General features: G+C 34.4%; 1 protein-coding gene and 1 long non-coding RNA gene across 6 annotated transcripts in view; one reads left to right on the top strand and one right to left on the bottom strand.

Moving 5' to 3' along the window:
* The window catches only part of LOC146995341 (uncharacterized), a 470439-nt gene that overhangs the window by 69186 nt on the left and 376671 nt on the right, over window positions 1-24582 (bottom strand). The window contains exon 3 of the long non-coding RNA XR_015042973.1: window positions 22764-22996. This is a non-coding gene — a long non-coding RNA (uncharacterized LOC146995341). The remainder of the gene's footprint in view (window positions 1-22763; window positions 22997-24582) is intronic.
* The window catches only part of LOC118188795 (thrombospondin type-1 domain-containing protein 7B-like), a 1066734-nt gene that overhangs the window by 937974 nt on the left and 104178 nt on the right, over window positions 1-24582 (top strand). For all 5 annotated transcript variants that reach the window (XM_085823427.1, XM_085823425.1, XM_085823426.1 and 2 more), the window contains 3 exons: window positions 6774-6889; window positions 11741-11998; window positions 22770-22976. In XM_085823427.1, the coding sequence (XP_085679553.1) occupies window positions 6774-6889; window positions 11741-11998; window positions 22770-22976 (581 nt within the window). The remainder of the gene's footprint in view (window positions 1-6773; window positions 6890-11740; window positions 11999-22769; window positions 22977-24582) is intronic.

Raw genomic sequence — 24582 nt, 5'->3', positions numbered from 1 at the left:
ATTAAGCGCCCGGCCCTTTAAAAAGAGAGAAAATAATTTCATACTAGCTGTCAGGTTTCCCTGCTGAGACAGCATTATCGTAATACTTTTCGCATTTACTAAACTAAAATAGTTGCGGGAAAATGTTTTTCAACGACAAAAATTGAATTATTTTTAGTCTAAAGGGGCTTTGTCCCTGAAGGACTATTGTTTCGTTTTGCAATTATGCGTTGAATAGTGATTCAACGTCCGTTTCACTTTTCAAACTGTTGCCACCAAATTATCGATTTCATATTTTGTAAAACTTTAACGAAATTTTAGTTAACAGATTCTCAAGTATTTCGAAGCGAGCAATGGCAACACTCTACGGGGGAAAAAAACATTTTTATCTCCAGCGCGCGGAACTGTGTATCGGAAATTCTAAAGATATGCTCATTTTAAAATTATTTTGCGACATTGCTGTTGAACTGAATTTTATATTTTAAGTGCAAAGAACATGATATTTAATTAATAAAGATAACACACAAAACGTTAAAAAAACGCCCCTTTGGGCGAAATTGAAAATCTGAAACCTTTCAGATTTTTTTTAGTCTGAACGGGCAATTTACCCAGAGGGAGTATTAATATCGTTTTGGCATTTTGCGTGCATTCACTTTAAGCGTTGTTTCACTTTTCAAATTGTTGCCAACAAATATTATCACCCTGTATTATATTTAAAGAAATTAAATAATAAATGTATGTATGTTTCTCGCATTGAGATAAAGCACGGTACCTAGAACCATGAAAATTTGAATAACGTAATCTTCTATAAAATATGGGCATATGGAATCCCTAATTTGAATTTGAAACTTGTTTTATTATCGATTTCATATTTTGTAACACTGCTACGAATTTTTGATTAACAAACTAAACGATTCCAAAGCGATTTCAAAGATTTGACGAAATTCAACTTGCGTTTTTCATGTCTCGAAAGCGAGACTTAGGATATATATTAGATTTATATAAAACAATTATTCTAACGTAGGTATTTGGACACAAAATCGTACTTTTTCTGAAATGACATGCCAACATATATCCATATTTCGATTCTACGACTCAAATTATGCTAAACTGGTAGGTTTTGTAAAATTTTCACGAGTTGTTTTTTATAAATTTGCTCTCAAAGTTTTAGCTCCTAAGTGTTAATTGAATTGGATAAATATTTATTAATATCTCTTTTTTTTATTAAATTTACTTGCTTCCTTCTTCCAGAATTCGAAATTTAGATGCATTTCTAGCCATACCTGCAAAAAATTAGAGTTTTAGTTCAAAATTTCCTAAGAAATACACAAAATTACATATTGATACGTTTTGAAATTTGGTATCATTTTTCTGAGTGATAACAACCCCAAATGTGGTTTACACACTTTGTTAAAATTATTTGAAAGTATAAAAGATGCCTTTTTTTCGCTCGTCTGCAAAGCAAAGCAGGGAAAAAATTAAGTTGCTGTAAATTAAGAAGTTCGCCAAGTAAATTATTTTTGATTCAAACTGTAAAAAATACGCCAAGATAAATTTTTGAATTTCTCCGTAAATTTCGCACCAAATTTTACAAAATTTAACATTTGTGTATAATTTGAGTCGTAGAATCGAAATATGAAAAAACATTGGCTTGTCATTTCAGAAAACGTCCGATTTTGTTTGAAAGTACCTATGTTAGAATAATGCTGTATAGAAATCTAATATACACTGGTGTGCAAAAATTAAGGACGAAGTCGAAAAATTAGCATATCAGCTGAACGAAGAGGCAGAGCGGACAGAAAGACCAATAAGGAGATTAAGTAAGGTGATGTACGGTAGCACATGCGCACATATGCAGGTAGACGTAATGGAGGAGTGTCTGAGTAGTATAAAGCATGTTGTCAGTGTAAGATCAGTATTTCTGGCAAAGAGATTGCACGCCGTATAGCAGTTAAAATCACACCGAGTGCTGCCTCAGCGAGAAATGGCGAATAATCAATCTGTTAGACGACATCTGGATGCTTTGGATGCTTTGGATCAGGTCGAATCATTGGGAAGTTGGAGGAAGGCCGCAGTGTGACAAGTGTGGCTGCAGAGTTCGGAATTGCTCACAGCATCGTTTCACGACTTTGGAGACAATTTCAAACTACAGGAACAGCTATCCGGGGGTTTAGTAGTGGTCGTCCACGAGGAACCATACCCGCAAATGACCGGTATATTGCCTTACAGGCCAGAAGAAACAGGCGGCAGACAGCGGGAGAAATCGCTAGACACACGACACAGGCGACTGGACGACCGATATCGCGTTTTACCGTGGCCAGAAGACTGCACGGTGGTGGTCTGTTTGCACGATGCCCTGTACGGTGTGTACCTCTAACGCCTGCCCATCGGAGAAGGCGTTCTCTGTGGTGCCGGGAACACCGGAATTGGAGAAACAATGAATGGGGACGAGTACTCTTTACAGATAAGAGCAGATTCAGTCTGAGTAGCGATTCTCATCGCATACTCATCCGGAGAGAGCGGGGAAGCCGCAATACTCCCTCGAACATCATTGAAAGGGACAGGTATGGAGGTGGCGGTGTTCTCGCTTGGGGAGGCATCATGCTTGGTAGTCGCACAGACCTTCACATCTTCGACGCAGGTTCAGTCAACGGGACCCGTTATTGTAACGAGATTCTTCTTCCATATGTGCGTCTTTTTAGAGGCGCTATGGGTCAGCAGTTCCTTTTCATGGACGACAATGCATCATGTCATCGCACAGTAGCTCCGGATCTCAATCCCATCGAGCATGTATGGGATTTTCTAGGCAGACGCTTGGCAGCTCGTACCTTAGCACCAGTAACGATTCCGGAGCTTCGATTGGCGCTGCAATACGAATGGGCAGCAATGCCTCAACAACTCATTGACACCCTCATTCTCAGCATGGGCAGACGCTGTGAAACCTGCCTAGCAGTCAGGGGAGATCATATCCCCTATTAAAGACCGGATGTTTCTTGCTGGACACCCATCACAGGGATGTTTCGGCCTTCAGTCGCATTGCGCTCCATGCTACTTTTCAATAAAGCTTCTTTTTATCCCTCTGATTTCTCTTTTAGTAAGTGTTGCTTACATTACTCATGTCCTTACGTATTGGGGATCTTACAGTATTAAGTGTGTTGATTTGGAAAGCTTTTGTACAAAGTTTTATTGAAAAAACCTTCTCGTCCTTAATTTTTGCACACAGTGTATATCTTATGCCGCGCATTCGAGACATGAAAAACGCAATTTGAATTTCTTCAATCGACCCAGTAGAACTGTATCTCTCTTCCGCCCCCACAGTGTATATAATTTCTTACTCCCTTTGCATAAAATTTTTGCTACACATTATCTCATCGACATTTTCAATAACGTAATTAGAATTATGAAATACATTAAGCAAGAAATGCAAAATTTATTTTTTATCAAGAAGCAGAATTTTTAAGTTGTATCCCAGAATTTTAAGGAGATAGATCGATGTGGGAGTCATATATTGCAAATAAGTTCCATTATTATCTTCTTTGTGATATGCGTAGAAAATGCATGCTATTATTCCGAGGAAGTATTATGAAAGAGAAAATGTATATCGTGTTCTAATTCAAAACGTGAACTAATAATATGTCATGTTTTATTCATATTACTTAAATATGTATGCAGAATATAGTTAAGAGATCTTTTGAAATTCAGCGTAGTTAAAAATCAATTAATTACACGTAATTAGAAACAGCAGCAGGAAAATTTATAGCTTTAAATTGTGTTAATTTCTATGACACTGCTATTTCCAGAGAAATATTATTTTTGCATATAATTTAACAGCTCCCTTAGAAAGAGAAACGTAAAAACAAAGTAATTTTAAAAGGCCCTTACATATCATTTTGAACGTTATTTTAATCGATAATTAAAAAATAAAATTTTCAAAATTCATTTTAAGCTCAGAAATAATAACAAAAGAACATATTTCATTAATATTTTATGATGGTCTTCAAGTAATTAACATATAATGTAAAAAATTCTTTGATTTTATTTATCTATAAAATGTTCATTTTAATTAATTTAAAATTACATAAAATGAGAATAGAACGTAAAAAGAGAATTACGTAAAATAGAATCACTCAAATTTTCACTTTAAAAAAAAAAAAAAAAAAAAAAAAAAAAAAAAATCCTTCAAAAACTTCATAATCATATAATAAAATTTACGTCATGTTGTAGGATAATTTTTTTCCGTATATTATCCATTAAAAAGTTAAGAAATAGCCTTTAAATAACGTCACATTCATTATATTCAGCATTATGTAATCTTCAACGTAAACTACAGAGATATTTTCATTACGGAAACGACCCGAGTAGGGAATTCTATCACAATTGAAAGCAGAAAAAATGCGAATGGAAAGGAAAATGTGAATTACTTTATATATAAAAACGAAATACCGATGAATGTTTACATTTTTTATTTTTTGATGGATCTGCTATTTCTGAATATCCCGTAGCAGAATAACAAACAACAAGCTATTGTATCACTTTAGATTAAAAAAAAATATCGAAAATATTGTTGATAATATCATCATCCATATGATCTCATGTAACGAGGGAGTAAAAAAGAATCGATAAAGAAATGGGACTTTGGGATAAAATCCCAGAGTTATGTACGGCTTCAGATATGGAGGTCAATGTCCGATCCATTCTTTTTGTTTACTCACATCCATATCCACTTAAAAAAGCGACTAACGACCGAAAACAATACTTAGCCAGTTAACCAAAGAAGGTGATGACTATTTCTGTGCGAACCAACCAGTATAGCCTGCGAGCAAAATCTTAAAAAAGATCAGTCATGTTTTCGCCAGGAGACTTCCTAATTGCTAACTGAATGTGCGAACTATAATGCAAAGGCACATGAAAGAAATTCGTTATTCCTCCTCCCATATTCGTATACAAAAGGTATCTACAGGGGGAGGCGAGAAAGTAATATCCATTAAGCCAAACGGAGGTGTCGACAAGTTGTCGTCATTTTAGTTCCACACCATTGTAAAATCATGCACATAATAGTGAACAGGAAACTTAAAAAAATCAACTATGCCATCTCCAGAAATCAAACCCAAGATCTATCAGCTTGCGCGTTGATTATTCGCCAGAAGAATATATGAGAGAAATACTTCTAAATTTCTACAGGTTTGATAGTTGAAATTAATCGCATTTTCTGTTTACACAGATTATCGTATTTTCGCATTTTTCGTATCCAGTTTTTCATCTCAATTCAAAGTACCATAAAATTGTTCATACGAACCTAATTTTTCTGATGCATTGTTTATTAGTTAAATCAAGACGGCTTGAACTTAGAGATCTGATCAAAATTCGAACAGTTATTGCCTTTTGTACTAGCTTACTAGTTCTCCTCTTCATTCAAGAAATAAACATTTGTAGATTCAGTACTATTTCTATAGGGTGTCCCATAAGACCTCCCAGACTCTACACATCAGATTTCTCGCTTGGAATATATAAGAAATGCTCGAAGTGTACCTGTGCGATCCATAGTTTTCAAGATAAGTGCAAAAGAAATGTATATCGTCAAATCCGTCTCATTGCCTACCGTTATAGTATGATGGAGCTCCAGCGCATTTCAGCAATTCTACATAGAATTAGCTGGGTATGGAATTTCTAGGCAGCTGGGTTTGAAGTAAGGATCCGGTTTTATGATCTGTTTGATCGCCAGGTCTGACACCTTTGGATTTTTTTCCTATGGGGCCATCTGACGGAATTGGTAGAGGCTTAGTTACTAGAGAAAGTGATATAGTTACTCGTCTTATGCTGCGTATGCTTTAGTAGACACCATGGTACTCCAACGTGTGCTGTGAGCCATTCCAGGGTGGGCGCATATATGCCTGGATATGCGCGGTGGACATTTTGAGCCTCCTCTTAATAAACATGTGCAAATACGGATAATCATATTTCCAACAAAGTTTTTTTCCCCTTGCACCGGATAGGACGTCATACTTTTCTTTTGCATTTATCTCGAAAGCTATGGGTCGTATGGGTACTTTTCTTTCGGCACTTTGTATGTGTTCTAGATAAGGAATGTCGCTGTGAAGAGTTTGGGTCTCTTGATGGGATAAGGTTTTCCTTTTAATTCAAGGCATTTTTAAACCCATCGTGACAACTTGCTTTAACGTGGTAGTGTGCGCAAAGTTTGTGTTAATTAAGCAATTATGATTTTATTTATACTCAACTATTACTTTTACTTTTTGTTAGCTGTCATCAGCATGTAAATCAGATACGTGTATATTAGAACAGAGGCTCTGAAAATTGCTTTAAATTTTAAATTCACATTTTATGTTTCTGAAATTCCATAAGCTGTAGGATATTCATTTGTGAACACAATCCATGCATTATTATTTTTAAATAAAAAAGTTCATTTAAACCTTCTTCTGAATCTGTTCTTATTTATACAGACGGGACTAAAAGTCGTCTCAATAGAGACGAAGGTTCTAAGCTGACCAAGAAAGGAATCCTACATGTGTAGAAAGAACTTAATTTAGTCTCCTGGATGTAGTAACGTGTTTTTAAAGTTGAAGGGTATAAAAGTCATGTTCATTAAGGGTTTTTAGTGGGCCCTACATATTAAAATTCCGTTTTGATTGACAAAAAGCAAGCACCTTTTGCTTTCAACTGCTAGCGCTTTTCATAATAAACTTTTTCTTGTTAGTATTTGTATGCCTTTCTTATATCACATAACTTAAAGTTTTATTCACTTTTTATCTTGTTACTTCTAAAGAATTTTCTTTTAGGTGCCATTACTTGTCAATACCTGTCACAAAGAGAGAGTGCTATATTCCTAAGCCTGTGGACTGTATCATGTCAAATTTTTCGGAGTGGACATACTGCGAAGATGATTGTGACGGAGGTATATATCTATAATAAACTACTTTTATTTTTACGAAACCCTCTTGTTGCATTTCATGAAATTTTGATTTCCTTTTGATTCCGTAACACTTAAACTGCTAATATATAAATTTTATTATGATTCATAAGCATTTTCTGGTTAATAATAGCTGTTATAAATCTCGAAATATTGTTTAAATGTAAGATAAAGAACTTAAAATTTTTTTATGCTATCTGATGGACAATTTGATGTAAAATAAGATGATTTGATATCAAATCTTAAAGTTTATGAATTGGTTGTAATTCATTGCACAAAAAATGAATTGCCAAAAAAAAAAAAAAAAAAAAAAAAAAACCATTGCAAAGGCTCTTAAACCTGTTTTAATTTCTTTAAAGATGAGAAAAGCTATATTTAAATATAGATACATGTAAAATATGAAAAACATGATGGCTTTGCTCTATGCGAACAAGCAAACTCTAATTAACTTTCCGCAATTTCAGAATCTTCCCCCCAGACCAGTACTTTCGAGAACATTCGAGAATATTACGTAACTGCTCCTATAAACAGAGAATCTGCGCCATTTTGCGTCAGAGAGAGAGAGACTGCTTTCTCCTTCTGCTGTTAAGACCCATGCTGCTGCACGTCTCATCTGCCTCCCTTTGTTCGAATAATACGATGTAGTAAACTTAAAGTTAATCTTATCTTAGTAAAGAATATTGATCTGCCGTTTTAATTTAATTACGATATGGAGCTATAAATTTAAATCCTTCTGTGTAATCATTGGATGCAGCCTTACATTTAACCACAACAATGTCCAGAATTCTGATTTGACCAGATTGCCAAGCTTCACTTATGTGCCCTACTGCCAAAATATTACACACATACACACACATATATATATATATAGATTATAAAAGAATGTTTTAATCTAAAATAATATACTGATTTTACTTTTTATTTTGAAATTAATGCTTTAATACTAAAGAATATATAAATTTTATTTTTTCTTTTGATTTTTGGTGTTTCAATCTAAAATAATATATTCATCTATACATTTTTACCAATATGTATGTCTTCTTTTATATATCTTAATTTGTACAAATATCGATAATTTTTTTATTATTTTTTCAATACTATGAGAATGTCGGGGAATAGTTTTTCCAAAATAAGGATATTGTCTAATTCAGTTCTTAACGTATAACTTAAATTAGAAGAATTTCTTATTCATTCATATTTTTGATTTTATTTACGATAGTTTTTTTATTTAAGTTGACCAGTCTCTTTCTAGTAATTGAGTATTGTTCGTAATTTACAAACTATAACAAAATTACTAATTTAATCCTTATTTAAAAAAAAAAAGAATAAACTCTGTCACTTAATTTGGTTACTGTTAATTGATAGTAGATTGGTTTCTTCCCCTTGACCAGTCACTTAATCTGCGATCAATAAAAATAGCATTTTTTTCAGTAGTTTGGATTTTGAATTTAATATTTGGAATTTTTACGGTCAAAAGACTTTTCTTTATAGATTAAATAATTTTTACTACTACAGATATAGATAACTTTAAATACTAACTTGGAAAGCTACTTAAAAATACTTACTATTTTTTTTTTTATAATTCATAGAATTAATTAATTTTTTTCCTTTGGAGATGATATATAAGTACCTTTCCTAATAATATATATATATGCGGTCATTCGCTCCTACAATTCATCTGCCTTTTCCTAAAACTGGCAACAGCTACAAGGGCGAGATACTTCTTCAAGCTGCGTGAAGGAATGGAGAGATGCCATTCAGATGAGGTTACAACGTGGACTATGCCGCTTGACAGTGTTTCTTCATGATTTAATTCCGTTTCATGATGAATCGAACTTTTTATTTTACTTCCTTTCACTCTGTACATACCATAATCATGTTTATTCTTTCATTATTAAATACGTTTAAAATGCTACTGCCTTCCTGTATTTTAACCCTAACGACATCCCATATATATGAAATATAAATTCTGTAGATATTTTGAAATTAGAAAAACAGCTGCGTGGTCACCTGAGATGATATAAAGAAGAGGAAAAGCTTTCGAACATGGCCGTTGATTCAAGTTAATTTTATTTTCGTAACAGAGCAACCCTTGATAAGCATAAATAGATACATACATCATCTTTAATGCACCTCTCAATTTGTACACCTTTCATCTTTTTAGACAAAGGACGAAGCGGAGCAGCAAACTATGCGTATCAAGCAGCAGGTGAAGCAGAAAAAAATACTGCACAAATAGTAACAGCAGTATTTATAGACTTGGTTCCTCTATTTAAATTTTGAGCTGCAATTGAATGCTATTCTTTCGCAATGGCGTTATGCAGATTAATTTTCAGATGACGCATTTTAGTTTCATATATTAGTATTTTAAGGCAAAAAGAGGAGATAGCAAAATCAAAATAAGCAATTAAAAAGACTGCTGCTAAATTAAAGTTTTCTTTCGTATTTAATATCTTATATAGCCCCGTGCCCCTTCACAGAAAAAACGGCTTCGAGATAGTGGACGTAGTCAAATTAAAATGAGAAATTAAAAGGACTACTGTTAAATTAAAGTCATTAGTTTTCTTTCATATTTTATATCTTATGTTTGTGTTATAATATCCACAATGGAATTAAGGATTAAATTTTCGTGTTTTAGCAATTTTTTTCCAAATTCAGCGATTCATAAACTTGCAGAACTTGCTTTTCTCTGCATTTCAGATTTACAGAAATTAATAAATGAAATCTTAATTTTTGCATCAAAATAAAATCAGTTTGAAGCGCCTTTGCCGTATATAACATATGCAGGTTTTAATAAAACTGAAGGTCACAGTTGTAAGGAGTAATAAAACTTTCCAAAACGAACAACTTTCCTTACACAATGTGATGTCGCAAAGCAAACGGCGAGCCTCGAGAGGGCGCTTGCTTGGTGAAAATGGAGAACAGAATAAAGGCGAATAAATAAAGAATTTCATTAGGATATGCAGTTATGACACTAATTCGGGCGAAATAGTTCTTTGGTCACTCGATGGGTATCTCATAAGTGACGCTTTTAAGCTGTTCCCAGACATCGGAAGATCTGGGAGGCCAAGAGGACCCACCAAGACCAATCGATCTAATCGGAAAAGTAGTTTAGCAAAATTCTGAAAGAATGTGCTGGCGCTCCGTCGTGCTGGAACCACATAACAGTTCGAATATAAGCTGGCACATATTGTAGAAACGTATGCAGCGTCTGCTAAACGAAGATGAGGTACTTCTGTCCGTCTAGACAATATGGTAAAAGGTAAAGTCCAGTTAAGTGATCTTAGATAATCCCTGCGGATTCATCTACGGAGAACCTTTGCTGGCGACATCCCGAACTCCTAGCATGCGAATTTACTGTTACGTACACATAACTGTCGTCTATGTGAAATATGCCGCTATATGTGAACGTAGCCTCGTCCGTAAAGAGAACAGATGCTGCAAACTATGGATGCAGTATTCTATGTTGCAGGAACTAACGTAAAACTATTATTCGTTGTGTTCGTTGTGTGAAAATCGTTTCATTTAAAGCCTGGACCCGGTACAGATGGTAAGGGTGTAACCTGTCTTAATGCCATACACACCTTACTGTAATATGGTTGACACCTTGGTTAGCTATTGCTCGTTCGCTTCGTGCAGGTTGCTCATCCACTGCTTCAATGAGGCACACCAGCGGCCGAGCGGTAAAGCCGCTGAACACTGGTAGTTCGGTCCGAGGTTCGAATCTCGCGAACGGGCTGGTTGTATGGGCGTTTTCGTGGTTTTCCCCATGTGTAACGTGTATACGAGCCAGTTTCCCTTAGAAAGTCCTCCATGAAGGCATCTCTTCCCTTAGGCAGATAGTGCTCGAGGCTTTGTCATAATCACACACACATACTGCTTCAATGATTGTCTCTATTCGACTACCTTTCTCGCGATCCTCTTCAACCTGCCTTTGGAGGCAGAACGGGCTCGTCTCCAAACGTTGCCTGTGCAAGCGGTAAAATGTTCTCCGACCAGGCAGTGTTCTGTTTGAAAGTTCCTCCGGGTAAAGTTTTACAACTTCTGCGGTACTGCTGTTTGCAGCCTTGTCCATAACGTGCATATGAGCCTTCTCCGCGTTAGAATATTGCTCCTTCTCTGCTGACGACCAGCAGTTGAATGACGAGTTCTGCGAAAGCAAAGAATATGTATATAAAAATGGTTTTACATATTACCTGCGTTCTGCTGGTTTGTGGATTTGGAGCGATTGACGACAACACTTGATGAAGAATCAAAACACAATTTATTCGTCAGTATTACACAGGAGACTTCCAAAGGCACATTCAAAGCCGTCGAAAAACTACGACAAGCACGCTGAAACAATCAGCAACATAGCCTTCAGACTATCAGGCTATAACGGAGAAGACAGCTTCAAGGCAAAGCACTAAATTACAGCTTCCGACTCGATCGATCACTGTCAATTTAATCTCTGAACTCATCTACTGAACTCAACATACTGCTCAGTACTCTTCACAATAAACTTCTAACCAGCGTACAGGCAGAGTATATATAGCTTTTGACCTGTCATTCTCGGGAAAACTGGTAAAATTCATTCTAGAATGTTCTTGCTCTGTCTATGGCATATCGATAGTTTTGTCGCCAAGTAGGCTATTATTTTGCTCCAAATCTGGCAACCCTAAACCCGCTTGGCGGGGAAGCTATCTTACCGCAGCTGGATATTTCGTAACACTATTTTCATAACCATTAAGTGATTCTTTTATTAATATTCCTATGCTATATTATTATATTATGGTTTAGATATATAATTCTTTTCTGTAATTTATGCTATATTTGTTCTTTTTCCTGTAAATTCAGTGCAATATAGGCATCGAATAGTACTGCAGGCGTCCCAAAATGGGGGAAAAGCTTGTCCAGATCGTCTGGAAGCCAGGCCGTGCTCATCTGTTTTAAATTGCCTTGAACCCAGTAATAAATCTCAGTCTTATATGAAACTTTGGAACATAGACGATGAGGAAATGAGATTATCTACATATGAATGGAACACAGGCGAGTGGAGTGAGTGCCAGATTCCAGTAGAAACCCAGCAGTGTGGTATAGGATTTCAAATTCGAAGTACGTGAAATCTATTGTTAATTTAGAATTTATTCTGTGTTCATAATCAGTCTATTAGGAAAGTGAAACAAATTCTCATAAAATCATTAACGAGAAACTTTATATTAAAAATCTGTCAGGCCCTAAGCACTGAAAAGAACATTCATTCTATTGGAAATTTTAAAGTAATATAAATTTGTGCTTTCAGGAACGTTTAATACTTTAAATTCTCTTAAACTATGATTACGGGACAAATAATTAAAATTGAATAACGACATAAAATCGAATATTAAGCTTTGTAGTATTTAAATAAATTAAAACACGAAGTATACTTGAACGTCAGTTGGATATTGTCAGGATCTAGTCAGATGGATATTTTATATAATTTACCATAGAGAGTAGTAACATCTAATTGCATATTTATTAAACCAGAAGCTGTAAATAGGTTTTAGTGTATTGAAGAATGGTTATAACAATTTCTAATTCATGTCATTTGTAAAGGCTGGAAATATCACAGTGCAATTGGTTATGGTATCTAATTAACAAAAATGTTACTCCCCACACATTTAGCTATGCGATGATGATTTAATAATTATTAATATGTTTTTGATCACTAGTATATTTAAATGTGTTTATATAGATTTTCGAATATTTGATTTTGTTAAGCATTCGTAATAAGAATGTAAAGGCACCAAATAGCATAAAATGTACGCAAGAGAAGATTTCAAGCATGACAACTGTGAAAGAAACTGAATTCACTCCGTAAATAGTTATACACGTAGACACATTATAGAATAAATGTAATCACGCTTTGAAATTTAGTATATTTATTTACTACAGAGACACTCAGGCACTGTTTCTAAAAAAATCCTAACATTTCAGTTACATTACAGAAAAGAATGCACACTAAACTATCTGGCGATAATTACCAAATCGGTGCCACATGTTCGATGCAAATACTATAACAAAAACTAAAACGATGTATAACAGAAATTAAGCTTGTAGAGACATTGGGTATTTTTTGAAAGCAGGAGAGATGAAAAATTAGCAATGCCCTCGCCGGGACACGAACCACGGACCTCTCGAATACGCGTCGAGCGTGCTGATCGATACACCTCGAAGGCATGCTAAGAAGACGGGAGAAATACCTTATAAGCTAACAAAAAAGTTTTTCACAGACGATTAGCGTCGCTTACAACTAACGCGCATGCGCCGCTTCTAAAATTTCCCCTCCGTCGGCTCAGGCAATTGCATATTTATTAGAAAAGGTTACTACAGGTACCTCGAAAAGGTTACTACAGGTACCTCGAAAAGGTTACTACAGGTACCTTGGGTTACCTTCGGTAACAAAGTCTATAGCACGGTGAACCAGTGAACCACGTGAGGAGAGTCCGAACGACACGCCTAAGGCGAAGGTAAGTGCGCAAGCAAGTAAAACAATAATAAGCAGTTATAGCGATATAAAAAAAGAAATCTCTTATATTGCAGAATTAGTCCTGATACATTCAAGTATATCAATAAGTAGTGGGAGTATATACAATATATAAACAATATACATAATATTTACAAAATACTTGCATGCAACTAAGGGCGTACATTGAGACACTGCCTACAGTATTTTTCTAGTATTTCGTAACAAACTGGAAGGAGTGTTATAAGGATATAATTTCTAATCTCCACTGAGATGGGTTACATCATTATGAATCTTATAACATTAAAAATACTTAGTTGGCCTGCTGCAAAATCATATGGAACTTCACCGCAGTACACCATAACAGACTCAGTACTTTACCAAGACACATTTCATTTTCAAGTATCTAAAGCATTTTGGCTATAACATAGAGATAACTGGCAAAGTGATGGATTATACATATTACTATTTATAACTACTCCTGTAGAGTTACAGGAAGAAACGTCGCTGACGTAAACCTCGCTGAGAAAACAACATCGTCGTAGGAATTAAAAAGCAAAGTTTTGTAGTAAAATCATCATAGAAATATTGCGGGAAAAGGTGAAAAGGTAAAGCACCTACAAATCATCGCAGATATGTGTTTTTAGATTTTAAAAGTTTTTAAATGATTTTTAAGGTATTACTACGAATCAAACTTCATAAAAGAGATTAATTTAACGATGTTCTTTAATTAACTGCCTAAGTTTTAAGATCTTTTAGCTGCTATTTGTAGCATAAATTTTCTACTCATTTTCACTTAGTTTGGATGTTTCTTGCTTTTGAGCAAAAATGTATAATTCAAAAATCTGAAATTTAGAGGTAAAAATATTCCTCAGTACTTCTTGCATTCACAAATCATTATGCAAACATGCATTTAAGCTTGAAAACACTTCTTAATGTTATCATCATCCGATTATTAGCTGCTTTATTTTTACCACGATATTTTCTACGATGTTACTCTGTGAAGTCTTTCAACTGTGAAGATAAACTGGTTGATATAAGATAAACTGGCTCAAATAAACTGGTTGACAAACTGTGAAGTCTTTCAACCAGTTTATTTGAGCGGTAAAGCCGCTGAACACTGGCAGTTCGGTCCGAGGTTCGAATCCCGTGAACGGGCTGGCTGCATGGGTGTTTTCGTGGTTTTTCCCCATGTATAACGTGTATACGAGCCAGTTTCCTTTAGGACGTCCTCCACGAAAGCATCCCTCCTCTTAGGCAGATAGCCCTTGAGGCTTTGCCATAATTAAGTAACCTAATCAACCGCTTTATTTTACACGGCGATGCTTTATATCCCGATGTTTTAGAACTGCGATATTTTCCTCAACAATGATTTCCCGTTGACGATGTTTTCTGCGCAACATTTTTCTGTGTGATGTTTAAATCGCAACTATCTCGACGGACACCCGCCTGGTAGTATGTCGCCTCTCATCCTTAGCCATAAGGTTTTTAATTATGTATTACAGCCATCCTATAATAATAATATGGTAAAGATATTAGTATATATGCAGAATATATAGAAGTAGTGTATATAGTAGTATTACAGATAATAAAGTAAGAAATCTAGAACTAATTTTTCACAAAGCCCAAAAATTGAAATTCATAATTAATAAATTTTAAAAAAACCTATAAATGCAATAAAGAATATAAAAAGTGTTAAACGCAAAATTTTCAAAGAAGCAATACCCCAATTCAAAAAATTTAAAGGAAAACGAACATAACAGAGGAGGAATTCAATCAATTTGAATCCACTTCGTCAGGAGGAGGAAGACTGAAATCAATTGAAATCGGTCCTCCACAAAAATCCTTCTTCTTCTGTATCCAGAATTAGCCGATGAACCATTTCAATGTATTTTAATTATAATATTTCACCCGAAAATTCAGGCCCCTCTCCAAAGCAAGGTAAAAACAAAGTAAATTCTTAGTACTTCTCTTAGTAAATTAGAACTTGTACCTTATAAAAATGTATTCTAGTTAAAGAATGAAAACGTAAGTGAAATAATAATAAAATACTTCAATGAAAAATTCAAATCAAAATTATTTTACCTTTAAACAAATAGCATATAATCCAAAGAATTTAAAATGTAAGTGAAATTATAAAACTTTAGTGAAAAGACTTAATTAAAATGTCCTGCTCCTGACGAAATATTCCTCCTCCTAACGAAGTGTCATTGAAGTTGATTGAATTAGTCTTCTATTATGTTCGTTTTTCTTTATATTTCTTTAACGTTTTTAATTGGGGTATTGATTGTTTGAAAAGTTTTGGTTTTAACATATTTAAATAATTTATTGCATTTAAAGGATTATTTGAAATTTATTAATTATGAATTTCAAATTTGGTCTTTGTGAAAAAATCAGTTCTAATTTTTTTACTTTATGACTTTACTGAAAATTTTTCAGCAGCTTAATGCGCGAAAATACGAGGTATTTTATATTTTGTTTCTAAAAAATTGTTTAGTAGGATTAGTATATAGAGAACTAGTATCTGCGTATAATTAATTATATTACTGTATGTGGCATTATTATGTATGGTATTTGATTAAATATTGCATATTTTACTGAATTGTAGTCAATTGTTATTCACACCTTATAGATACCATCCAGCAAGTTCAGATCGAAATTCTGTACAGCTAACAGGTTGAAACAAAGGCCAGCAATGCAGTGTGCAGCTAATGCCTTTTTTCGTAGATGTAATAACAATTAGTTAATAAATTAATAAATCTCTAAAACAGTGATACTAATTTAAATTCATAAAATAAATACATAAAATGTTAATGTATTTTAAGAGTTATGTTGTATCTCCTTATAGACTTTAAAACCAGGTCTGTTATTTAAGGAATTATGTTATTTTCTTTGTTTACTTCTAAAGTAATAAATTATAATTACTTCAGAAATAATTATAATGAATCATTTAAAAGCAATGAGGGGCATATATCCTCCTATCTAATTACTAATGTACCTCTTCGAACAGACGCTAGAGAATAATTAATCTTTATTTTAGGGAAGAATTCTTTCAGAAATAGAAAATTCTAAATATTTTTAAGGCTTTAAAATAATTGAAATAGTCCATATATCAACCGATTATCAAGCGAGGAAAATTAATCCGTACTTATATGTCTTAGCTAGTACTCTCCTGAGATGTACAGAAATGGATTAGTTATTCCAGCATTTATTAAAATGATGTGGAGTTAACCTGAGCTTTCGAATACTTTTGGAATAAGAGCTCAAGTTCTGGAGTATTGGAAATTTAAGCAAAACATTCTGTTAGGAATCCTGTTAATGCAGGTGCCGATAAAATAAAACTGAAGTTCGGAATAATCCTTTCCTTTCAGAAGCCTCAGAGACCTATTTTTCAAAAATTGCTAATGTAAGCTGCTTTTTAAGCTTTGTAAGCGTATTAGTCATAGTTTATAATGATGATATCTGCCCAGCTCTTCATCGTCCTGCAACTAGCGACTACAGTTGTTCTCTGATTCGGTGATCCTGAAGGGATATTTTAATTTTATACGTTTATCCATGCACTTAGTAATTTTCCACAGTAAATGTTATGAATACCTAAAGGAAAGATATGTGGAACATTAATCTGTTGCTTTAATGACACATTTACACGGGTCTCAAACTGGAATCATTAAATGGGGTAATTCATAACTATATGAAAATGCTTGAGAAATTTATATCAAAACAACTAGGCAACTAATAATTAGATTTTATCGTAATGAGATATAGGTAGATTAACCAAATTGTTTTTAAATATATCACAAATACTCAGTGTTTCTATATTTGCTGATGCTATGGCTATCTTTGCCAGTAAATCTCGATGAATCACAGCCAGAGTAATGGTGACACTGTTGCGAAGATATTTGCGAAAGACGGAGATACAAAGACATCTTTAACGTTCATCCCCCCTTCACACACAAGAAAATTCACATAGAATTAACTCTCAGAAAACTTGGCTGGCCACCGCATGAACGTATCGTTTGTTTCTTTATGCCCCATCTATCCACCTTAATGGCAAATTTTGTTTGAAGTTTAGACATCTTTCCATTAACTTGGTAATAACGACGAAGAATTCCATGGTTAATCCAAAGATAGTTAATAGGTGTAAAAACAGAAAGGAGGTATAACCCCCAATATAATTAACAGAAAATTTTGTTAATAATTTATCTGTATTTTCATTTTGAAGTCCATAAAAAGTTTATAATTAAATTTATTTACTTTTAAAATATTTCGTGAAGTTATAAGTAACCCAGGATTACAAATATAAAATAGTCTGTTTCATAAGTCAGTTCTTATTGTTGAAACTGATTTATGAAATTAAAATTTAATATTTAAGTATAAACAAGGAGCGCTGAATGTGAATGTTCTCCGATAGCCGATGTATTCCTTAAAAGGATGAACCACTAGAGGGAGCATACCGAAAAATGTCACGTAATCTGAAGGTATTCTTATCAAAACATTTCACTGTATCCTTTACTATTCCACAAAGGTTTTTTGTGATCGGTAACAACAAACATAACTTATTCCATTAAGGAGATCTCTCAAGCATGTTAGTGTTTATCTAGAGTGTCTATATTTTCGCAAGCGACACTTCGAGAAATGACTTCGCTAACTTCAATGTTAACAAATAAAAAAATTATAATTATTAATAAAAGATTGATGTTTTAAACACGCCATAGACTTAATTTTAATGAAAGCACTGTACAAATGATCTTGAGCAGCAAATTTAAATAATGCAAAATTAGAATTTGCATATTGGTTTGTCATCGCACAAATCATTTCACAGAAAAATTTATCACATCCAAATACGAAATGTGTAGAAAAGTGGTCTCAAATTCAAATTGCATTGGGACCGAATGTTCGATCTAAAAGCAGCTGACGGACCAAAGAATTCTTTAAGCAAATGTTATACTTTTTATACAACAAATAATAAAAAGAAATATTAGAACAAAAATGAAAAATTTTTAAAAATCTGAAAGGTTTCGGATTTTAAATTACGTCCAAAGAAGCGTTTTTTTACGTTTTGTGTGTTACCTTTATTTATTAAATATCATGTTCAACGTACTCAATTCAACAGCAATATCGCAAAACAGTTTTAAAATGAGCATATCTTTAAATTTTCGATACAGTCTCGCGCGCTGGAGATAAAAATGTTTTTTTTTCGTAGTGTTGCCATTTCTCGCTTTGAAATCGTTTACTTTGTTAATAAAAAATTCGTTGAAGTGTTACAAAATATGAAATCGATAATAAAATTAATTTCAAAGAATTCTTCCCAAGCCCATAATCTATGGAAGCTTACGTTATTAAATTTTGATGGCTCTAGGTACCGTTGTTTTATCACATTGCAAGAAATACACATAAATTCATGCAGATTCTTCATTATTTAATTTCTTAAATATAATGCAGGGCGATAATATTGGGTGGCAGCACTTTGAAAAGTGATTCGCCGTTTATAGGTTTCAATAAAAAAATACCGAAAGGAAATTAATAGTCCTTCTGGGCAAATTGCTCCTTTGGACTAAAAAATCTGAAAGCTCTCAGATTCTATAATACACCCAAAGGGCTTTTGTTAACGTTTTTTGTGCTACCTTTATTTACTAAATACAAGCCAAATTACCCGATGCCAGTTAAGATAGATTGAGAGTAATGTATCTAACAACAGAAAGAACGATACCACTGTAATCTTTCTCTAATAACGATGCAAAAAGTACGATTCATAGTCTTCCATTTCTCACTCTGATGCCATATGGAACGCACATAAAAATTTTAATAGAAAAATAAACTAATTCTCTCTCATTATATCAGCAGCAATGCCACGCAGGTTTTAAAACAGTTTTCGTCTTTCTAATCAAATGGTCAAAAAAGCTCAAGTTCCATCCAATATTTTACCTATATTATTCAATTTTAGTTGATTAAATGTAGCAAAAATGTCCTCATAATTGATCAGAAATCGATAACACGAACAAACAAACGCACAAACAGACTTTCTTTTTTATAATATATGGATTTTGTAAAATTTACTTAAAGTTTTGATTAACGATTTGATTATTTCATCGCAAAACTTAGAAATATTTTATTAACTAACTCTACGATTTGAAGGCGAGCAGTAGCAACGCTTCTTGAAATAAAGCAGATTTTTATCTCCAACGTGCGAGACTGCCGCTTATAGTAAACCGACGCAAAATGCCAAAAGAAAATTAATAGCTTTCTGAGCAAATTGCTCCTCTCGGCTAATTATGTTTATTTTATCTCTGAAGTCTAAAAGTTAGTAATTGAAAGTCTAAAAGTTAGTAATTGAAAGTTAGAAATAATTTTTGATTTTGCCTTGTAATTCAAATTCATTCACAAATAAATATTAAATTTTTAAATTTGCATTTATTTCAGGTAATTCCAGTATACTGAATTAACCGCTAAATAACGTATTTTTAACCTTAACCGGAAATTTCAGAATACTGAAGCGCAACCAGCTATCGGCTAGAAAACTAAATTCGCTGACTGTACGAACATCGTGAATTCTGTCACATTATCCCAGTGGCGTGGCCTGACGTATAATATTCAAGAAACTCCAATCTAGTAATTCTATCTTCTTCCCTTCAGTAGTAGTCGTGCAGATAAATTCATTCTATATCTTTATCCGTCTAAAATTATAAGCACCGTAGGGGTTCGCCGAAAACATTGCGGACAAAAACGTCGCGGAGAAAACAACGCAAGGCGAAAATGTCGTGGAACAAAATATCGTCGGAGAAAACCAGTCAAAGAGAAAACATCGTCGTACAAAATATCATCATAGAAAAATAAAGCGGTTCAAAAACTTTGCAGTTTAAAAACATCGTCGTCGAAAATATCGTGGTAAAAAGTAAAGTACCTACAAATCATCTCATGCCGATAACATCGCAGATATGCGTTTTTCTGCCTTTAATAACTGTAAAAGAATACTCACATATTCATTTGTTAGCGCAGGATGGAAAAAGGATAGTTTTTACCTTCATATTTTTTGTTAACTAATAAATATTTGTTGAAAATATAAAATAGAAACTTAAGCATAGAAAATTAATGCAACTTATAGTACAGGGTTATCCAAATTAAACTTCCCCAACTCAAAGGCCTGTGCAGAGTGTTGTATGGATCATAATGTGATGACATTTTAAAAACACACTTCAGATCATGCGCTCGAGATTTATTACACAAAAAAATTAGTATAAGAAGTTACCGATAGGTGGCGCTGTAACACTAGTAATGTGCATATTGCAGCAACGTGATTTGCAGAAATAAAGCTTCTGCGATACGTATCCAAAAGACGAGCCCTACAAAAGTGGAAGACAGGCCTTGCACAGGCAGTTGTTTCCAGCTCGCTGATGCACAAAGGGACTTTGAAAGACAAAGCTCTGTTAGTAAAACTTTTCTACCAGAATGACGAGAACTCCTGTGCTGCGATAAGAGCATTCCATCGGCTGAAGATCTTACGCCGAGGACCAATGACACCACGCGCTCTCGAGACATGATGAAGAAGTTCGAAAGAACGGGACAGCTGGGAATTTTACCAGGTAGAGGACGACAGGTTGTGGAATCTGCACGCGTAGAAGACGTTGCTTTGGCGGTCGTGGACCCCACTAGCCAATCGCCACATGGTGTTGTCAGTGTGCTAACTGTTTCTCGTGCTGTTGATATGCGTTATACGACCGTCTAGCGTGTGATGCGTCGAATCCTCGATTATTTTCCTTACAAAATCTATAGTCGTCATCAGCTGTCCGACGGGGATCCTGTAGTTCGGGAAACATTTGCATTGCAGTTCCTTGCCAGAAAGGAAGTCGATGCTGCTTGGCCGTGGAACATCCTTTGGACGGATGAGGCCCATTTCACCTGAATGGTCAAGTGAATACGCACAACTGCCGCATTTGGGCAAGTGAAAACCCGCGCACAATCCATCAAATGCCCTTGAACCCTCCAAAGGTTACCGTATGGTGCGGTTTCACTGCAACATTTGTCATTGGACCTTATTGTTTTGAAGAGGTGACTCCAACAGGGTACAAAACCTGCTCTGTCACAGGAAAACGGTATCAGAACATGTTGACAACGTTTGTGATCCCTGAACTGCAACAACGTGACCGCCTCCAGGACACGATATTTATGCAGGATGGTGCACCTCCCCATATTCTTCGTGGCGTTCAACAGGTGTTACGGGCAACTTTTACCGATGCACGTGTGATCAGCCGCTGTTTCCCTACAGCTTGTCCTCCCCGCTCGCCTGATCTCACGCCATGCGACTTTTGGTTATGAGGATTCTTAAAGGATCGGGTCTACCGAGAACACCCAGCAACCTTGGCACATCTGAAAGACGCAATTATTCGACATTTTCGTGGAATTAATGTGGATTTACTGCGTTCCGCTGTAAAACACACTGCTTTGCGAATGGAAAGAGTTGTGGAGAACCACGGCACACATATAGAACATGTGTAGAGCGCATAATCTGAAGTGTCTGTTTTTAAAATTTCATCACATTATGACCCATACAACACTCTGCACAGGCCTCTGAGTTGGAGAAGTTTAATTTGGATAACCCTGTACTTAATAGAATTTTAAGCTGACACAGTTAACTAACAAAGGTCATTAATAATTTTTTCATAAAGTTTTACTGGTAATTTTTCATGAAGAGAATAATCTAAAAAAGAATAGGAAAAGGAAGATAAGTAAGTGCATGACTTTATCTATAAAAAAATTGCAATAAGTTAATTATGAGATTATTTTCTTCAGTTTTGTTAATCTGATACTCTTACAGTAAAAATTATTTCTTATTTTGTTTAAATTTCTTGTTCTGCTTTTTTAAAAATTTACTTGTTAATAAAAGATATTAACGTAAAAATTATCCTTCTTTCCATCTTGCGCTCACAAATCATTATGCGAATATCCATTTACAGTTATTAAAGCCTGAAAAACGCATGTCTGCGATGTTATCGTCATGCGATGATTTGTAGGTACTTTATTTTTTACCGCGATATTTTCGACGGCGATGTTTTTAAACTGCGAAGTTTTTGAACCGTTTTATTTTCGACGACGATATTTTGCACCACGACGTTTTAGAACTGCGACGTTTTCTCTCTGTTTTATTTTCTCCCAGGATGTTTTCTACCACGACATTTTCGCCTTGTGTTGTTTTCTCCGCAACGTTTTCGTCCGCGATGTTTTCGGTTGTAACCAATTAAAATGCATTCGCAAGACACACAAAATTGCTTTGAGGGCAGTGAGTTTGAGATCACTGATACACGCTATATTCTGTACGATATGTTAATAAATTCAATAATTTGTATTTTTATCCGATATCTATTTGATAACATTACTTACTTTCAGATGTTAGTTGTATTGACAACAAGACGGCACTTGTCGTGGAGCCTCATCTGTGCTTGACAGCTTCCAAAGACACGGCCTCTGTCCCTTCTGCTGTCCGGTCATGTGAAATCACTTGCTCTCCTCGGTGCGTCCTGACGACCTGGTGTTCATGGACAGAGTGCGTTTATGGATACAAGTCCAGAAGATCACGTGGCAGGGAGCTCGTAGGTAGTGAGGAGGTCATAAATCTGTTCAAAACGTAAAATTTGTTTATTGTCCATTTATTTATCTATTACTTGATGGGGAAGAAATATATACACATTATGCTAATTTACTCGTCTTTTTGGAATCTGTGAGTTATTTGACTTTTATTAATACCATAGCAAGAGAAGAAGGCATCATCAGATCATTCTAGAAAAATTACTCTTATAGACTGGGATATATGTATGTTGGAAAATTTTAAAATATCGCCTAGCATTATGTTAAATTATCATCTGGGCCCAGCGTCTTTAAAAGCTTACACTTTATGTACTCTTTAAACTATTTTCAGAATTTCAAGCAGTTTTTTTAATGCAGAATTGCAAGTATTACAAAATGCAGAAAAATAAGCGAAGTTGTTTATAAATCCAAAATAGAGCAAAATATATTAATTTAGAAGTCAAACAACAAAAATCAGTGTTATATTTACAAAATTTTCACAGGACTAGTTTCGATGGTTTTACCGAACCACCATCCTCAGCTGCAAAACCGCAAATGAACAAGATAGGAAATAATGATTAGATAAGATAAGAAAGCCTGAACAAGAATAAGCAAGTGGCGTCATCTGTTGGTGAAACCAGAACTAAAACATAATTTCTTTAAAGGCCAAAGGCAAATTTGGATTGGAATTAGGATCGTTAACTAGAACAGAAAGATTTTTATGAATGTGAAATGCCTCTAGAAAATCCAGTTCTCCATTGGAAGATGTTTTTTGAATAATTTTGGCAGCAGAAAAATTGAAAGTGTGATTTTCGGACCAACATTGTTGAGCAACAGAAGACTTCTGTGTTTCCTTTTTTCTAACATACGCCTCATGTTCCTTGACGCGAAATTTTAAGGCTCTCTTAGTTTGGCCAATAAATTAAACTGCTGCCAAAATTATTCAAAAAACATCTTCCATTGGAGAACTGGATTTTCTAGAGGCATTTCACATTCATAAAAATCTTTCTGTTCTAGTTAACCATCCTAATTCCAATCCAAATTTGCCTTCGGCCTTTAAAGAAATTTTGTTTTAGTTCTGGTTTCACCAACAGATGACGCCACTTGCTTATTCTTGTCCAGGCTTTCTTATCTTATCTAATCATTATTTCCTATCTTGTTCATTTGCGGTTTTGCAGCAGAGGATGGTGGTTCGGTAAAACCATCGAAACTAGTGCTGTGAAAATTTTGTAAATATAACGCTGATTTTTGTTGTTTGACTTCTGAATTAGTATTTATTCGGCGTGTTATTGTGTCTTAATTAGCAAAATATATGATAAATAAAATTACAAGTATAATAAAATAATGCACAAAATGCATAAACTCATAAAGAAAACCTAATTCACAATAATACGAAATAACGAAATAGATAAACATTAATATAGAATAATTTACAATAAATGCAAACAATTTACTCTTGTATCTTATCTAACTATCTATCTATCTGTACCTCTCTATATATGTATATATGTGTAATATCTTGCAATTTTAGAATAGCTATAATATATTGGGATATGCTTTATTGCTTTGTAATGATGACTCTTGTGGACAAAAGTAAGCTAATACAAGCCGTAATTTATTGCTGGACAAATATTTC

The sequence above is a fragment of the Stegodyphus dumicola genome, chromosome 9 (genome assembly GCF_044657685.1).
Source record: "Stegodyphus dumicola isolate Sdum_Otavi_A_Nest chromosome 9, ASM4465768v1".
Classification (NCBI taxonomy): domain Eukaryota; kingdom Metazoa; phylum Arthropoda; class Arachnida; order Araneae; family Eresidae; genus Stegodyphus; species Stegodyphus dumicola.
This window is presented reverse-complemented; position numbering and strand designations above follow the sequence as displayed.